At 35.6% G+C, this 17,546-nt stretch overlaps 2 protein-coding genes and 1 non-coding gene across 3 annotated transcripts; 2 read left to right on the forward strand and 1 right to left on the reverse strand.

Moving 5' to 3' along the window:
* The first annotated feature begins 144 nt into the window (after window positions 1-144).
* LOC132039965 (coatomer subunit zeta-1-like) lies at window positions 145-4,796 on the forward strand. The gene is made up of 6 exons (XM_059430529.1): window positions 145-303; window positions 1,203-1,362; window positions 1,587-1,734; window positions 1,822-1,899; window positions 3,622-3,706; window positions 4,446-4,796. Exons 1-6 carry the CDS (start codon window positions 283-285, stop codon window positions 4,503-4,505), a joined length of 552 nt encoding a protein of 183 aa, XP_059286512.1. The 5' UTR covers window positions 145-282; the 3' UTR covers window positions 4,506-4,796.
* Window positions 4,797-5,933: 1,137 nt separating this feature from the next.
* Window positions 5,934-6,007, forward strand: TRNAN-GUU (transfer RNA asparagine (anticodon GUU)). The gene has a single exon. It is a non-coding gene; the product is annotated as a tRNA-Asn (tRNA).
* Window positions 6,008-7,352: 1,345 nt separating this feature from the next.
* Window positions 7,353-17,546, reverse strand: LOC132040858 (protein ROOT HAIR DEFECTIVE 3 homolog 1-like). Its single transcript, XM_059431550.1, has 22 exons — window positions 17,387-17,546; window positions 17,187-17,253; window positions 17,007-17,109; window positions 16,746-16,816; window positions 16,583-16,646; window positions 16,452-16,517; window positions 16,296-16,343; window positions 16,153-16,215; window positions 16,003-16,059; window positions 15,639-15,797; window positions 15,486-15,554; window positions 15,292-15,383; window positions 12,513-12,591; window positions 11,559-11,724; window positions 11,177-11,301; window positions 10,599-10,861; window positions 10,413-10,509; window positions 10,168-10,323; window positions 9,722-9,826; window positions 9,034-9,128; window positions 8,326-8,422; window positions 7,353-7,871 (listed from the first exon to the last, which is right to left on the reverse strand). The coding sequence occupies exons 1-22, from the start codon at window positions 17,544-17,546 to the stop codon at window positions 7,722-7,724; spliced, it is 2,352 nt and encodes a 783-aa protein (XP_059287533.1). The 3' UTR covers window positions 7,353-7,721.

Genomic DNA, 17,546 nt, shown 5'->3' on the forward strand with positions numbered 1-17,546 from the left:
AACCCACCGAGATTTTACTTCCGATTCTAGTAGAAAAACTATTTTCCCACAATTATTTTACCGCGTTCAAAATCTAAACGGTGACACTAAAAAATCCTATTTGTGCAAATCTTTATTAACTGAGCCAAACTGGCTCTCTACGACTGTAGATCCATATATAACTCGTAAGTCGTGAATAGCCCATTTATAGCCTTACTAAAAATAACTCTTACCAGCCAAACAGTTAAAGCTTCCAAATCAAGAACCAAACAGTTTTTTCTCTGTAAATCATTTCTTCCATCAATGGCATTTCCTCTCCATTACGTATGTTTTCTTTCCCTTATTTCTTATAGTTTAATTACCCCTGAAAATCTTTAATTTTTTCAAATGAAGTGTACAATTCTCACAAGATCTAATATCTATTGATTAGTTGATCACAATGCACAATTCTGTTCAGTCTTATATGGATCATTAATTAGGATGTTACTAATCTGGGGTTGATTAATCATCTAAAAGAGAGAGAGAAAAATGAAATCTTGGGAAACTTTAGTTGATCTAGCTCATCATTTTTTTTTTAAATGTTAATCATTAAAAATAGAGAAAAAAATGAATTCCTGGGGTAATTTTAGCTGATCTAGCTAGTCATTTTTTTTAAAATATTAATCATAAAAAAAATAGAGATTTGAATTCTTGGGGTAAGTTTAGCTGATCTAGCTCATCATTTTTTTAAATATTAATCATTAAAAATAGAGAAAAAATGAATTCTTGGGGTAAGTTTAGCTGATCTAGCTTATCATTTTTTTAATTATTGCACCTTTAGATCACAGTGGCTACAGATGCATATGTATGAATACATAGCCTTTTTGTAATGTATTTATTATTATGTGTCATTTAGCTGATTAAATCTTTTTTCTTTAATGAAAAATTTGGCTGATCAAATCTTGTGTAATTTTAGCTGATCTGAACTCATCATTCTTAACTTGATGCAAAATGACAATGCACTCACCATGAATTTGTGAAAAAGGTGTGAACTTAGCATAAATATATATTTTAAAACTGTATGTATATAATTCAACTAGAAAGTAGTCAGTGCACCAGGTCAGCGTAAACTTCCATCTGTCGTTGTAATTTAGTCTAACAAAGAATGTAAATTGCTGAAGTTGGAATCTGCGTAAAATGGGTGAATGATTACTCATGGTAGAATGGTCATATGATATGTGTAGGGTTCTTGCCCTGTGGTAAAGAATATACTTCTTTTGGATTCCGAAGGAAAGCGTGTAGCAGTTAAATACTACTGTGATGACTGGCCAACACACAGCGCCAAGCTTGCTTTTGAGAAGTCTATTTTTACCAAGACTCAAAAGACAAATGCTCGAACTGAAGGTACTGGTGCTCACCCTTTTGGTTTCTCTTTGATCTTTATAGCTGGAATTGTATTTACCTAAATTTTCTTTAACCATGGATAATGTGTTTTATGTCCACTGGATCTTTTTGTTTTTTTGGCTGTGTTCAAAGTTTCTTAAGGAATAAATACCGTTCTTTTGTTTATTTGTGTACTCTGGATCTCATTTTTTTTATAGGATTCTCTACTTTTAATTGATTTGCAGCGGAGATAGCAATGTTTGACAATAACATTGTTGTCTATAAGTTTGTGCAAGACCTTCACTTCTTTGTGACTGGAGGTGATGATGAAAATGAACTAATTCTAGCCACTGTTCTCCAGGGCTTCTATGATGCAGTTACCCTTCTACTCAGGTACCATACGCCAAATCTTTATTCATGTATTTTTTAATCTTTTCATATGTAAGTATATGCTGTCTAACCTATTATGCTTTGTTTCAGGAGTAATGTTGAACAGAGGGAGGCCCTTGAAAACTTGGATTTGATTCTTCTGTGCCTTGATGAGATTGTGGATGGAGGGTAGGCTACATAGTTCTCCAATGTGTTCTCATTTTTCCAATTTTGCTTTTCCTTTCTCCAATTTTCCACAAGTGCCATCATACTGCTATAGAAACTCTTACAAGTTATCCTTTAGCAATTTTATTTTGTCATTTTGTGCTGCTTAAGTATTGCATCCTCTGGGAATAAGTATTTGCTTCAAAACTTGTCTTGCTGTAAAGGGGGCTGCATCCTGGAATAGGTTGAACAGCCAGTACAATAGACTAGTGTTAACTAGTTTCCATACTTTAGAATTTGTGAGGAAATGATTTCCTACCTTTAGCAGTATTTGGAAATGCCTTCTTCCATGGCTCAGATGGGATGCTGAGCCCAAGGAAGGTCTTCTCTTGAATATGAGATAATGGTGAACAGTGCAGATCAAAATATGTAATATGCCAGTGGAAGCAAGTGTTCTTGCAATTTCCTGTGTTGTACTTTACCAGAGTATTGTTGGGCTAATTCAACCCAAGAAAATCACTTAACATGGAATGATATTGTTACTTCGGTCAAGTCCACACGTTTTTTCCGAAAAGGCCGCACACCATTAAGAGTATCACTATACTTTATATATGACTTCTTTCTTCTTATTAACTTCCAATGTGGAACTTTGTTCGCACACACGACAATCACCCCTCAAATTAAGTTCCACATGACCATCACCACGATTCTTGGGCTTATGTGAGTGTGCCGCACTCACACCATCCCAGTATTTATGGCCATCAAAGCCCATAGGCCTTTTTTTGTGTTTGCGTCTCTAAACTATGGGTAAAGGTACTAAATCGACCTAAAGACGGGTAAAGGTAGTAAGTTAATCCCTCCGCCGTCTTCATATTCGTCCTGCCGAATCATCGACTCTGATACCAATATGTTGGGAAGAACAAGTCACTACAAATGCACAACAAATGTAGCAGTGGAAAGCACTGAAGTGTCGGACCAATCTGTTGGGAAGAACAAGTACTTGCTGCATATGCCAGTTTGTTGCTTCTCTTGGTTCAAATAGACTGGTTATTTGTTTCGCTGCTACCTTTGTCATGTATCTGTAGTGACTTGTTCTTCCCATTCAGTATTACTGCCTTTAATAGTTTTGCAAATTTTTATCTTCTTTTTGTTTGCCCTCCCAAAAGAAAGAGATGGAAACAAGGGAACGGGTAGTTCAGCTGAATATACTTCGCGAGGCTTTATCTTAATCAGACTTGACTGTTATACTCTTCCTTCATTGCTTTCTGTGGGTGGGTGGGTGGGGGAAGCGGGGGCTGAACCAGTTGGAGCGTGTGTATTGGTAATTGGCTAGTAAAGTTTTGAGTTTTTTGTTAGATTGTTTGTGCCTACTGCCCAGTGTAACTACTCCTTTGTACTACAATCCAAGTTTTACACCCCCCTCCTTGTTTCTATTTCCTGTTTTAGACAATGGACTAATGGAGTACTAGTGGTTTGGAGAAACCAGAAATTCACGTCAGAATTATAGTAAACGCAATTTGGGTCTATGACCCTCCGCCTGATGAGAAATTCTCCTATAGTGTTTTTGATAGAGGCACAGTTCTCTTGTTAGATAACGCTTGTATATGAGAATAATTAACATTTAGTTTATTTTTCAAGAGCATATTCTATGAATCCTATAAAGCTACGCCCTCTTTTTCAAACAGAAGCTCTTTACATAGGGTTCTTTTACCTTTTAACTTTTTGGTGTTTTGGAATAATTGGCAGGATGATTCTTGAAACAGATGGTAGTGTCATTGCTGGCAAAGTTGCCAGTCATAATATGGATGATGGGTCACCCATTTCCGAACAGGTAAGCAACACATTCTTAGTATTTTCTGAATCATATTTTAGACAGTATTCAACCTTTAGGAAAGGTGCAGGTTTCTTGCTGGTTGGGCAATAGTTCAAGACATCTGATTCACTGAGCTTAGTTAGAACATCTTAGGGGCCAACATATTTGAAAGGGTTATTTAAACTTCCCCAAAACCCTGCCAATATTATGAGCCATATTTATAACTCTAATTACCAGAAGAATAAAGAAAAGGCGAGATGATTATTTAGGTTGTATTCATTCAATCAATCAACTTTGCGTTAGTCCGAAACTTAGGTTGTATTTGTTACCCAATCTTTCTAAGGAGACTTATCTAACTTTTCCTTAGCACAACCAAAAGTTAAAAATTTATTTTATCTTCTTTGTTTGGAAAAAAGTCTCTCTTGATAAAACCAAGTCCAATGCAAAGTTTTCTTTATTTTGAATTGGTAACTTCTCGTGAATATCTCATGCAAAACATCGGTTGAGTTATTTCTTTGGCCAATGAACTCTTGGTTTCTGAAACCTCTCACAAACTCTAGTTGAAAATGTCATTGCCTCTTTTTATTTTGAGATACAACTGATGATGAGAGCTTTTGGTTTCTACTGTTTATCTAAAAAGGAACCCCGCTTTTTACATATTAAAAGAGCGACGTTCATTATACCTTAGAGAGATCTCTTCGCATTGTTTTGGGCGTAGATATTAACCTGCATTTTGGTGTATTCTATAAATTTTCAGACAATCAGTCAAGCTTTGGCAACGGCTCGTGAGCATTTGACAAGATCACTTCTCAGATGAAGCATCACAATGCTTGTGAAAAGAGATGAATTGAGCTTCATTCTTTAGAAGTGTCGTCCCCAAATTTTTAGATGTTTTTTCCTTAGGATGGAAATGTTGTCCATCCTTCGAGTCTATTCACGTTTTTATTTCACAGAATGTCCTCTTTCTGTTAATTTTAATTCTTTTACTCCAAAGATTATTTAGCTACTTGTAGTAGGTCAGCCATTCCACAAGTTGGATTTGTATTGACTTGTGATAGAGGCTTTGAAAATTTAATACATTTTTGTCGCAATGCTGGATTTTCATTTCCGTTTCTGTGTTCTTGTGATAGAACATGAATGCTGACAGATGATTCGTCTTGTTTTAATAAAACTTTGATCTGAACCAGAAATTATGGAGGTTTGTCATTTTTGGTGAGGTAATTTGAATCACATGAAGAAATGACATGGCCCAAGCCGTAGATCATAAAAAAAAAACAGAGGACATGAAGCAAATGATATGTTAATTAAAAAGAGTCCAAAAATGTATCAGTCCCCCATTCATTTTAAAAAATTTACAAGTTTCTGAGCAATTTTGTTGAAGTAGTTTCAACGCGTTGCTGCATGTTGACGATTGAATATGATTCAGTCTAATAATGCTATTTGTAGTGAGTTGTAGCGATTTTCTGTTTTCCATGTAAAGTTCTAATAATGTTTAGTAGCATTAAAATCTCTTAACATTCAAAGTGCTTCCGATTTATTTATCTAAGTACTCATGAAGTGTTGAAGGATGGTCAAACTCATACTCATTCCATTTACATACTGCCTCCGTCCCAATTTATGTGATGTAGTTTTACTGGACACCGAGTTTAAGAAATAAATGAAGACTTTTGAATCTTGTGGTCTAAAATAAGTCAAATATATTTGTGTGGTTATAAATAATCACGTTAAGCGTAAAAAGTAAAGTTTAAAATTAAATTATTATCAAATAGGGAAATAAGTCATTCTTTTTGGGACTGACTAAAAAGAAAAGTGCGTCAATTTGGACAGAGGGTGTATCAAACATAATAGGCTACTATTCTAAGCCAGCTTCGCTTCTTCAAGCTCCGCCTCTTATTTCAAGCTAAAATGCTAACAAGTGCATTAACACGCAATAGCTTTTGGGAGTATATTTCTCATTAACTCAATGAATATATCTAAAGTCACTTCTCTTTGTTTTGTAACATAAATTACTTAATTATTCATTTATTTATCTAATACTCCTACACACCGGAAGCTAGGATAAAGCCACCGAAATACAACTTTATATATTAAAGATTGTCTTTGTCTATTTTTTCCTTTCTTTCTTTTGTGCTCAAGATGGGTGAGTGCATGAACAAATGGAGAATACATTGACGGACAGTTTAATTAGAGACAGCAACGTTAAATATAAAATTAATATTTAGTAATCTGTTTGTGTAAGCATGAAGCTGGAATAGCTCAGTTGGTTAGAGCGTGTGGCTGTTAACCACAAGGTCGGAGGTTCAAGCCCTCCTTCTAGCGAACCTTTTAACTTTTTTAAAAAAACTTTAGCAAATACAGTATCTTCTTCTTATTCTTCATCTTTATCCTTCTTGTTCTATTGTTCTATATTAGGTTTCACACATGAGGACTTCCTTATGCGTCATCAATAATTAGGGGTGTTCACAGTTCATTTTGTATCGATTTTTAGTCAAAATCAAATATAATATATTTATCGGTTTGATTGTTATCGGTTTTAGTTCAATTATTCAGTTTTTAACAGAACATAGATATATCTACCCTTTCCTTCTTTTTTTCTACTATTATTTCTTCACATTAAACAAACAAATAAAGTGATAAAAAATTTATTAGATAAGTGTAACATTGTTTTGTTAAAATATACTCAGAACAAGTCAAATATATTTAACTATAGAGTATCTTATGAAAATTTCTATTGTAAGTTAGAATACTCAAAAACTGAAGATTCTTGAAACTTTATCTCCTATGACACAAGAAACTATGCCTTGTACCGCATAGTTCTGTAGGACAACCTAATTTGTACAGAACTATGCCGGACAAGGCATAGTTTTGTGCAGATAGCTTAATCTACAGAATTATGCCGGATAAGTTATAGTTTCTATGTAACTTTACTCGAATAGACATACTTTCTATAAACTTATGCTAGATAACTTAATTTCTAGATAAATATGCTGGACAAAGCATAGTTTCTATGAAATTTTGCCTTGTGAAATTGTTTTGTTTTTACTTTGCTAGGGTTCGAACCTAAAATCTCTAATTTTGTAGACCAGCGAATAAAGGTACGTTAACCTACAAATTCTTATTTAATGAGAAGTAGGGGCAAAAATTAAAGACCAGTCCATATGAAGGGCAATCCGCGCAAAAAAAAAAAAAAATACAAACTTTCAGATCCTTATTAACAACATTGCGCCGTAATTTCCGTATTATTTTACACAAATCAAAGTATGAAATAACAGAACATGTATGAGCAATACCTAAAGCACATAAATGATAAGAATGTTCGCTGCATTATCTCTTGTTAGTTAATTTTTCAACAATGTTTGTACTATTAATTTGTGAAGTTAAAAGACAACGTTTAAATAGCTTTTTCATGTTTAGAAAATAAAGGGAATATTTATTTATCTCATATTTTATTGTACCCCAATCTAAATTTTCCCATGATTGATAGTACTTTATTTTGGATAAGTAAAAAAATAAATGATCCTAAATTTTGGTTTGAGTTTCAGATAAAGTACGCTAGTAATTTTTGTACATCATGCAAGTGAGGTGGGACCTTAAGATAGCAGGGGCGAAAACAGAAATAATTAATTCACAAAAGGGTATTAGATAAGCAAAATTTCTACAAAAATGTCACCGAAATTTATTTTTTTTTTAAAAGGAACTCAAAAATGAAATATAAGTTATAATAGTCTTTCTCCTCCATATATAAATTACAAAACCAGAAAAAAGATTATCACATCTCATTTAATACAGTATATAACTTCCATCAGTAAGTTCCTATAAATATAAACATAAAAACTTGCTGCCACAGAACAGAAAAATGCTCTATAAATATGACTTAGTTCCCATCGTATACGTATATCCAGAATTTAGATGTTGTGAGTTCTGAAATGTATATCTAGTTCTATCTATATTTGTTTTTCGCACATATGCAGAGTTCGACCCCAAATCATTGGGTTTTGTCGAACAAGCGAACCCATTGTTGATCGGCCACTATTTACATCATTTTGTCATCCCCATTATCCTTCCGCTTTGATGCAGGAGTAAGATTATCATTCGCCTTCCTTTGACCTGCCTCTGCCAGTTGTCTAAGAAGGTTGGTGACTGTAGGAATGAACTTTGTCGCTAAAGAGAGAAATCCAGGAAGCTGCCAACACATGTATCCAAGATCAGTTAACTAAAAATATGGAAGTAAACCAATCATATTTATGTACAACGTGTTTGCATTGATTCACGTATAGACCCCTTTCGTCCAACTCTAAACAGTTAACTAAACAAATGTCGCAGAATAGAAAGGAAGGTAAACATGTGTCTTACCATAGCAGACTAGATCAAGTATAATGAACTAATGAATTGAGACGTTATTGAAAGATTACAACTTATTTGTATTGGCAATTCTAGTTTTGCATGAACTTTATCAAACAGACTACTAGAAAGTCAGTTGCAACAGAAAATTATATGAACTGTACTTCAGGACAATGGAGGAAGTTAACAACAATACTCTCTATATCAGCAAGATGGAGAGATTCGTAACCGTTATTTAGTTAAACTGCTTCTTAAACAACAAACTGAATTCTTAACAAATCAGATTCAATACTTACAGCACCATTGCGAAATTCACCAGATACGTCCAGTTGCACCCAGAGGGCTTTCACTAGTAGGAAGGCAACAAATATGACTCCCAAATACAAAGGATTTCTGAAAAGAGTAAAAACCAACATGAGCTATGGGATCACGGTGGATACACCTCATTATCAGGTGCATATAAAAGCCTATATTCATCAAACTACGGGGTATCATGACTAAGGGTGTCAAAATTAGTCCAAATTTCTTGACCCGCCCAAAATTCACAGGTTAGGGAGAGGGACATAATTCAAGATGGGGCAAAATATGTTGAACCTAAATCGAGCCATCTTGGGGTTTGATATGGGCTAAAAGAGTATATATTAACAAGTTAATTTCAACCTCCATTCAAGGGGTAAACTAAAAGTGAATAAGTTAATCTCTAGAACGAAAAGGGAGAATAAAGAATGAAATAAATGGATAGAGAAACTTCTACCCGATTCTAACAAGAAACTGAGAAGTGGTCTTAAGTGGGGCAGGTTGGGTTATGACCTGCTACTGAATAAATATTTGACCCAACTCATATTTACCCGAGCATTTTCAACGAATTGGTCATAACTGTACTGCTGTTTTGACTTACACAATCCTGGCCCTCTCTACCCATTGACGCCCTTACTCTTTTTCCATTTTTTTTTTTTTTTTTTTTTTGACACACTTACTCATGATCCACAAGTAGGAAATGATACCTCAATAGTGTCATGAATTCATTGAAACCCAGAATAAGCAAGGCGAGAATTGCCCATGGAGGTGGTAGCCAATTATTATTTCTCTTGCTGGCCTCCTGAAAGTTTTTTTAAGAAAATAATCAGAAGCTAAGCACAAAGGGGTCCGTCATTATTACAATCCTGAAGAGAAAACTTTATCTTGATTAAAGTATCAAATAGAGACGCCACAACACATGCTAAGAAAAACTGCTATGTTAACATACAATTGACAGGCTCAGAGAACCGTTGGAATCAAATTAAAAGACAACAGTATAACGTGAGTTGAAGCTGGAACTTTTCTTAAGCTAGTGATTACACCTTTAAATTGTTTGGTGCAAATGTACTGAAAAGTGTTGTCAAATGCAAAAAACATAAAAAAGAACGAAGGTTTGTTGGGACTTCAAATGAAAGAGCAATTAATGTGTGCGCTTTACTTAAAAGGTGCTAATTCTTTGGTACACGAATATCAAATCTCTGATGTTTAATGTACAAAATTGCATTAAATTTATTCCTAATCCCATTCTTTAGTATGTTCCCCTTTCCCAGACATCCCCATAAACCTTCTAGTTATTTGGAGTTTTAAATCTTCCATACTGACAAACAAATCAAGTATACAAGGAGTGAACTCCTAAAAAGCACAGAGATGTCTGCAATATGTAGGATAACGTGCCTGAGCAGCAATGGCTTGTGTAACAATATATTCAGTCTCAGTGTTAAATTGCTTCCACAACGATTTGCATTGGATTGGTGTGATCAAAGTTTTTGATGCAGAAACCTGCACAATAAAAAGTTAAACCATAAGATAATATATGACAGGTCCAACATGGAAGAGAAAAAGATTACTCAATAACAGTGTAATTTCAAGAGATGAACATCTGCATGCATCTTTCTGATCTTCCAGGTCTAAGTACCAAAATGTGAAAGGTGAATAAATGCAAATGTTAGACCAAGTAGCAAGGTTAGCATAGAAGGGCATATATAGTACTGCACTGATAAAAATTGATAATTTAGTTGATGGTTCAAAGAAAATATTCATATTGTAACCTTTTTCTTTGACCATGCTTCTCTTCTTGTAAATAACTTCTAAGAAACCATATTATCAACTAAGCAAGTTACCTCATTCCAAGTGCTAGAGGCCAGAGGATCAAGCGACTCGGTGCCTTTTTTGGTTGAAGCACCTCCATCCCCAAGAGCAACAGTCAGCATATTATCTATGCTATCACGTTCATCTTCCAAACGAATTGCAGCCATAACTGACAGGAGCTTCAAAGACTGAGGAGAGCATTAAAAAAAACAGAGACTTATGTGATATTCAAACCTTAAACAACACCCGAGAAAAAGAAAGATTAATTCAGTCATACAGCTGATCTGGCAGTTTTGGTAATAGCTCGAATATTTTCCTTTCCGGTCCAAATTCGTGGCATTGAATCAGAATCATAGCTAAATAACATTGTAAACCTGCCATGATTTTTATGTCAGTAGCATATATTTTATATCGAAAATATTCCATGTCAGAACTCCAGAACAAGATGACCAAATATCAGTACCTGTCCTTCATATGAATCAAAACCCTTCCAGCTTCTTCCTTTGCCTTTGCTTCAACTACTCCACGTGCATAATCCTTCAATCTCAAGACCATACTATCCTTTGTTTGTTCATCCATTTCAAAACCAGAAAGTGCAGCCGAAAAACCAGTGAGTGCTGTGTCAGTCTCACGCTGAAGCAGTTTTCTCATTGCTGGCCACGTATCATCACAAGCTCCATCTAAAAGACCCTCAACAGGTCCAGCTAATGCATCATGTAGTTTTGTCTGGACAAAAAATCTCATTCAGTGTCAGCATAACTATATCTAAAGATACAGTCAATCTCAAAACGATCCTTGTTATTTGTTAACATCTAAGATCAAGTTGTAACAAAGAAATATCTATTGATATCAAGAATGTTCTCCGAGCCATTCAGCTCTCAGATGGAAATGTATCATCACATTGAAATTTTTTTCCAGGCAAATGCCAAATTACTTGGATCTCAAAATCCCAGTATCAAAAATTAGCGAACGATCCAACCGAGTTTTAGTAAATGTTAATACGTACTACAAGGGCTAATATACAGTTATTGAACTTCATACCTCATAGAGAGTATTAACTTCAGCCAGCTTGGAAGTACGAGCGTCAGCGATATGAGCATCTATATCACGCTTGAGCTTATCCCTAACTCTGGACGAGTCCCATTTTGCTTGGTCAATAACAGCATCTGCGAAATAATGTATAAAGTATACTAATTTCAAAAAGCAATGTGTGGGACTAAGCTCAACATAATACACTAAGCAAATATATCAGTCACCAATGTTTGTCTTAGTTCACTCTGATAACTACAAGCTCAGCAAGGTGTTAAGAAAAAAAAAATGAGCACTTCGCTAAAGCGTGGTCAGTACTGACAGATAATATGATCTTGTCTATTGAACAGAATAAATAGAGTGGGGTTACAGCAATGGCAGGTTATTCCTGTACCTGCACATTCTTCATCAAACTGGGACATAAAAGACCCACTGCACTCACGAGCGGCCATTGCGAACCCTATACCTCCCTTTAGTTCCTTATCAAATGCTTCTTTGAATCTTTCTAAAGTATCAGATCGTATGCGTCCCAGCATAGATTGGTAGGCTGGTTGGACAAGCTACAACAGAGAAAAAGGATGAATCACGAGGTTGGTTAAAGAAAATATCTCTTCTTGGTTAAAGAAAATGGCCATCTCAAAAGGGGCATGAGCCACGATGTATGCAGCGATACCGTGCGGTACCGTGCATCAAGTTGCATATTACAGCAATTATCACCATAGTTTCATGGAAATCTTTATTGTATAGGTATAATAACGATTAGTTGATACATCATTATAAGGAACAAACTCCAGTTAGCTATATACAACCACCACCACTACACAACTTAGACACCTCAAACCTAACAAACGTGAATGTAGAAAGCGCACATACTGTCGAAGTCTTTCATCGAGAATTTTCTTCTTTTAGTCTCTAGAAAATTTAGTACATTAACAAGCAAAAGCATGCTTTCCATTTCAAGCATTCGTATCCACACACAGCGACATTTGAATGTAGAAACGATAGAAAATTATTAGGAATGCAGATGAAACTCATGGAAGAGTTTTTGAACTTTTATGTGAAGTTTTCTCTATCAAACTAACCTATACAAGTCAAAATGATCATCTTAAACGTGCCTAGTCAAGCACCGTCATAAAAACTGAAATGGTGGGAGTATAAACTTTTCTAATGGGGAGGGAAAAAGCAATGACATCAGCAGTCCACAGAGTAACTGCTATATTGGCACTGAACTAGAAAGGAATCCACCAAGTTTTGTTGGTCAAATCATCAAAACTAGAAAGGTGAGTTCAGTATTTATAAATTAGTACAGTGAAACAGGTTTTGGGGAGAGCATTGTCTAGCGCACTACCTGAAGCAATTTCTCTTCCAACTGCTTTCTCTTTGTAGATCTCACTCCTTCGTCAAAGAATGTAGCCTCTGCATCATATCTGAAAAGAAACAAAATCTTATACTCTGGTACATATGTGCTTATTATTTTCAATATGCATACAAGTTCGTAACATGTATATCAAGGAAGAAGAGCATAGAATTATGCATATACGAGACGTGATTCTGCAGAATTCCAGAATGATGCACAGGCCCAGCTTTGCATATAGCTTTAACTGTATTGTTCGTGATCCAACTAATGAAGAAATGAGAGATAGAGAAATTTGTATGGCTGAATCTATTCCATCCCAAATGTAGATAGTGGATACGTTGTTCACTGAATTATAAATGGAATGGCCTAAAAAGCGTGCCAAAGTTAACCAATACAATTTACACCCACATGTTTCTTTAGTTTCAGAATTATTCTTATAAACTGTACAATTAATTGTGATAACAATTAGCATTTTACATTTGAACAAAGATTTATAGATAATTTGGGATTAATAAATTAAGGAAACTCCCTTAAGGGAAGATAACAAGTCAACCTGGGCTCTCTTTTCTTTTTTATGTTTTTTTGGGGGAGAACGAGATTGGGCTGGAGAAGGTTGGAGCACTCTGGGCAAGATGGAGAAATAAAGACGTCAGAAAGGAAATATTATGGGAGTAGAGTACTATAGGGGTGTAAAAAGAATACGATGAGCTTTAACAACAGTTTTCAAAAGCATAAAAAATGAAAATACGACTAGAAGGATCCTGGAGAAGGGAGAAATGGAGCAAACACAAAGTGTGCATTGTGGAAAAAGAATACAAAAAAGTAATCTTATTCCACTTCAAGCATAATCGAAGACTAACATGCAGAATAGTTGGTTGGAGAAGATGAAAAGAAACGAAGAGAGAAGAAACACTGAAATGCATTCGTCAATCGGCTGAAGAGACATAGAAAACGCTTGGTTGGATTGCAGCAATGCAGAAGAAATTCCCAACTTAGCCCCTATCTTTTGTAAGATTGGTTGGGATTTCTTTTTCTCCTTAGCCCGAAGTATTTACTTATAAAACTTGTCATCTCTCTGCCTGGGAGCACTCACCTTACTTACCTAGCTCGCTTAACGTCACCTCACCTTGCTCTTCTTTAAGCAACAGAGTGCTCACTTTCTAGAACACTACTTTCAAAATTTTATTGATGAGATTATTGGGAATTAGTAAAGGAGGACTGTATGACACGCTTCACATAATTTACTCCTTTAACTAGCAGGGACGAGGCAATAGTATGAATTTTGATGTCCAACTTAACATAAGGTAGAGTTCATAATGAAGTTTTTAGACAAATTTTAGTAGAAAAACTAAGAAACGCTCAAGGAGAGGATAAACTCAAAGAAAAAAGCCCTGGTTGTTGTTTGGTAGCCAACTCGGAGAACCTTATACTCATCCAAATATTGAGTTGTAATGAGGGGTTTGTGGATGCAATTACTATCCAGTATACTTGTTTAGTATATATAATTAATGACAGGATACAGTCGAGCATTTTTGTAGCTGAATATTATGAATTCACATATTCCCTTATAAAACTACACTACATATATCCAATTACACCTATTACAACCATCAAACTAGGATTTGTTCTATTTTCCTTAAGAAAAGGAGTAGCAAGAGCAAATGGTGCATGCAGGAATGGAGGGGGTAGTATCACCAAGTTGTCATCATTATTCTAGGAAGGAGAAAGGAAAATGGAGGTTAGAGGAGGAGAAAGTTTTCCACCGCCAAGGGAAAAGATAGTGGATAGAAGGGCGGAAAAAAGAGAGAAAGAGAAACAGCTCCTCTACTTATATCCTATGGGTAAAATCATCAGTTCTATGGGCTAATACGGAGGGATCTTAATGCACCCAACCACCTATGGATTAATTTGTCCAATAAAGTCAAATGATTAATCCGCTTAAAGAGGACATCCAGACAAGAAAAAACATTAACCGAAGATGGGTTACTCTCACCCAGTTTCATATTACATCGCTAATGGCACCTTAATACTTATTACTCCAACACAATCCACCAAAAGCTATTCCTCCTACTTGAATCTGGTTGTAAAAGACGACCATTCACAACTGCTATTTTTCCTACCTTATTCTAACACCCAAAATGAGTAGCTCCCCTACTACCTCAACGAGAGGCCTAGTCCACCATCAATCTAAAAAACTAACCAACTCCATCAGCCTTTCCTTCTTAAAACCCCAATACAAAGCTAATCATCAAACTGATACAAACAGGTAATAGGAAGACACGACAAAATTCCAGGCACCCCTGCCGAAATAGTAGATTTAAATAAACAGTTACAGAAGCCAATACTTGTGAGTCTTTCCTTTGTCCTCAACTCTCTTTCACATTACAATTTCCTTCATACGTTTTTAAAAGTATACCAGGTGTGGATCCAGGCCCCTTTACAGTGAACTGTACCAGGCAAACCCAAAACCTAAGACAAACTATCAATAACACAATACCATAGCCTTAGTAATAGTGCGGTATCAAACACAATTTTGTGGTCCCCTCTTACTGCAAGAGTGCTCGAGTGCATCCTTCTGGAGGGAAGAAAAGAGAACATTAAGAAACATCACTATATAGATATACTTCCCTCAGACATAAAAATACCCCTTCCAAACGTCACTTGGTATCTGAAACGTAACCCAGCTACTTTCATGTGTATGAGAAAGAAGGAAAAAGGAAAGATATACGCATAGAGCTATAAAGCACACATTATGAGATAGTATTCTTACTCCGTTAAACAAGTGTTCAAAATTAAGCTAAGCTTCTTCCCAAAGCCCCCCACAGGATGAGATTGCACGGCCTCTTTCAATTGACACCACTCCTATAACAAAAGATTAATTATTACATGTAAATACCAATGTTCAAATTGGTTGATGGAAAAGAACATATGTATTTCACCAAATATTTAAAACAATTCAAATACCTCATTTGCAATGAAAGATTCATATTTTTCATGGGCAATTTCCTCACAGCGTACTGTAGCTACCATAACCTGTATTTAGTTTAAATCAAGCACATCAACAAGGATATAGATGATCAACTGAATTTTCAATTGAGCAAATTCAAGGTACATAACCTTATGAGCAGGGAGGTCAAGGTCCCTATTCTCCTTTATAACCTCCCACATATGCTGCGCACTAAATGAAAAGCCTGAAGCAGGAACAACTCCACGTCTATCTCCAGCAAGACCTCCAGGTGCAATAGAATGAAAGAATCGCTGTCTTAGACTAGCCACCTTTACAAGGATAAACATAATCTAGTAACCCAAAGCTCAAACAAAAGAATCGATTATCTAAGAACGTTGACAAACACTATACGCCCAAGCAAACAGATTTAAAATTATAAAGAGAGGGGGGGGGTGGGGGGGGGGGTGGAGAAGAAGACCAAACTAAAGGGAGCTAAATCGATCAACTAATTTCCAGTAATTGATTTGTGTCTACCTGCTCTTTAAATTGCTCTTCCTTCTCTTCATAACTAGAAAGAGCAACAACCTCGACCTGGACATATCAATCAATTTCAGTACATGCATATGCATAACAGAAAATCATGCAACAAGAAATTTATGAGAGATCTTAAATTAAGAGACTCACATTAAAAAATTCACTTAAAGGTGTTTCTTCATGAGCTTGCGGCTTTGGGACGGAATCCCATATCTTCATCAAATAGAAGCGAATAAAAATCAACAATTGAGTCTACAATAATATGTATACTATGAAAATCAGGGATATGATACCTTCTGAATATCTTCCCTTAAAACAGGCTCCAAGTTTTCAAGCGGAGTCTACAAATACATTGGGAAATCAACCAGTTATATAATCTTTTCAACAATCATCAGATACAATCAATGTCGGAATATCTTCAAAACCGTATGTGAGAAGAAGGAACCTACCCTTGTTTTATCGCGTATAACAAACAGCATTGTCGTTTTACGAGGACTAAATAACCGCATCATAACCTGGTAAAAATAATCAGTAAAACAGTGATTCAAATATTCAGACAAGGTAACACCTTGTATTATACCTGAAAAACAGTCTTCAAAAGAGGCTTATTTGCAGCTTGCTCACGGCCAATATCATGACACCACCTGAATTTCAAACTTTTTAAACAACTTGCCCATTTGTTTTTCTTTTTCAGGTTTTAATTTATCTAGTGCATGTAATTCACACACTAAAAGAAAACTTACATATTGATTAGCACTATATCAGAAACAGCAAGTGCAAATAGAGCAGTTTGCTTCTCAAATGTCGTGTCATCCTATAAAAAACATAAAATCTGAGTGAGGTAGGCAGCACTTGATGAGCATTAATAGTGGGAAACTCGGTGGCTACAAATCAATCGTAAAATTTGACAATTGCCAAAATAATATAGCTAATAGTGGATCCATTATCCATAGACAGATTCTATGCATAAGTAAATGATCATTGAGATAGTCATTTCAACGAACCTCTCCACGTTCTCTCCCATCGGTGCCCTCCAAATCCATAACAAGGGTGCACGGCTCAATCCCAACACACCGAGCCATCCAGATACCTTTTGTGGTTTGTGACCTGAAAAGAATATCAATAATGCTTGCTTTTATAGGATACAGAGAATGACTGTGATAAGCTAAACGACTAACCCATACCTTCCTTTATAAGCATCCATCTCTCTAAAGTTAGTACTGAATAGATGATTTAACAGTGTACTTTTCCCTGGAATAATCTCATTTGAAGTTAGGAAGGGGGATAATAATGGAGTCATTTAAGCATAAGGACAGACAGACCACCAAGACAAATTTACATTAGTTGATTACAAATTGATAATGGATGTAGAAAGAATTAATACCGCTACTTTGTGGGCCCATAATGGATACTACAGCATATGAAAGACCACATTCTGCCAGTTTAACTTCCTTTATGAAATTTTCAACTCCAGCAACATTGAAGACCCCATCCCCATCAATGAGATGGGTGGAACAACATTCATCTTTTTTATCTGAAAGCAT

The sequence above is a fragment of the Lycium ferocissimum genome, chromosome 12 (genome assembly GCF_029784015.1).
Source record: "Lycium ferocissimum isolate CSIRO_LF1 chromosome 12, AGI_CSIRO_Lferr_CH_V1, whole genome shotgun sequence".
NCBI classification, from domain to species: domain Eukaryota; kingdom Viridiplantae; phylum Streptophyta; class Magnoliopsida; order Solanales; family Solanaceae; genus Lycium; species Lycium ferocissimum.

What these genes read in the sequence shown, in the direction of transcription:
- LOC132039965 (XM_059430529.1), top strand. Translation starts at nt 283, where the DNA reads ATGGCATTTCCTCTCCATTAC. An exon ending in TGGCATTTCCTCTCCATTAC is followed by an intron (nt 304 to 1,202) that starts GTATGTTTTCTT and finishes TGATATGTGTAG; the next exon opens with GGTTCTTGCCCTGTGGTAAA. An exon ending in GATGAGATTGTGGATGGAGG is followed by an intron (nt 1,900 to 3,621) that starts GTAGGCTACATA and finishes AATAATTGGCAG; the next exon opens with GATGATTCTTGAAACAGATG.
- LOC132040858 (XM_059431550.1), bottom strand. Translation starts at nt 17,546, where the DNA reads ATGCTTTCAGATAAAAAAGATGAATGTTGTTCCACCCATCTCATTGAT. An exon ending in AATCTTTCATTGCAAATGAG is followed by an intron (nt 15,384 to 15,485) that starts GTATTTGAATTG and finishes CTTTTGTTATAG; the next exon opens with GAGTGGTGTCAATTGAAAGA. An exon ending in CACAAGCCATTGCTGCTCAG is followed by an intron (nt 9,129 to 9,721) that starts GCACGTTATCCT and finishes AAAAACTTTCAG; the next exon opens with GAGGCCAGCAAGAGAAATAA.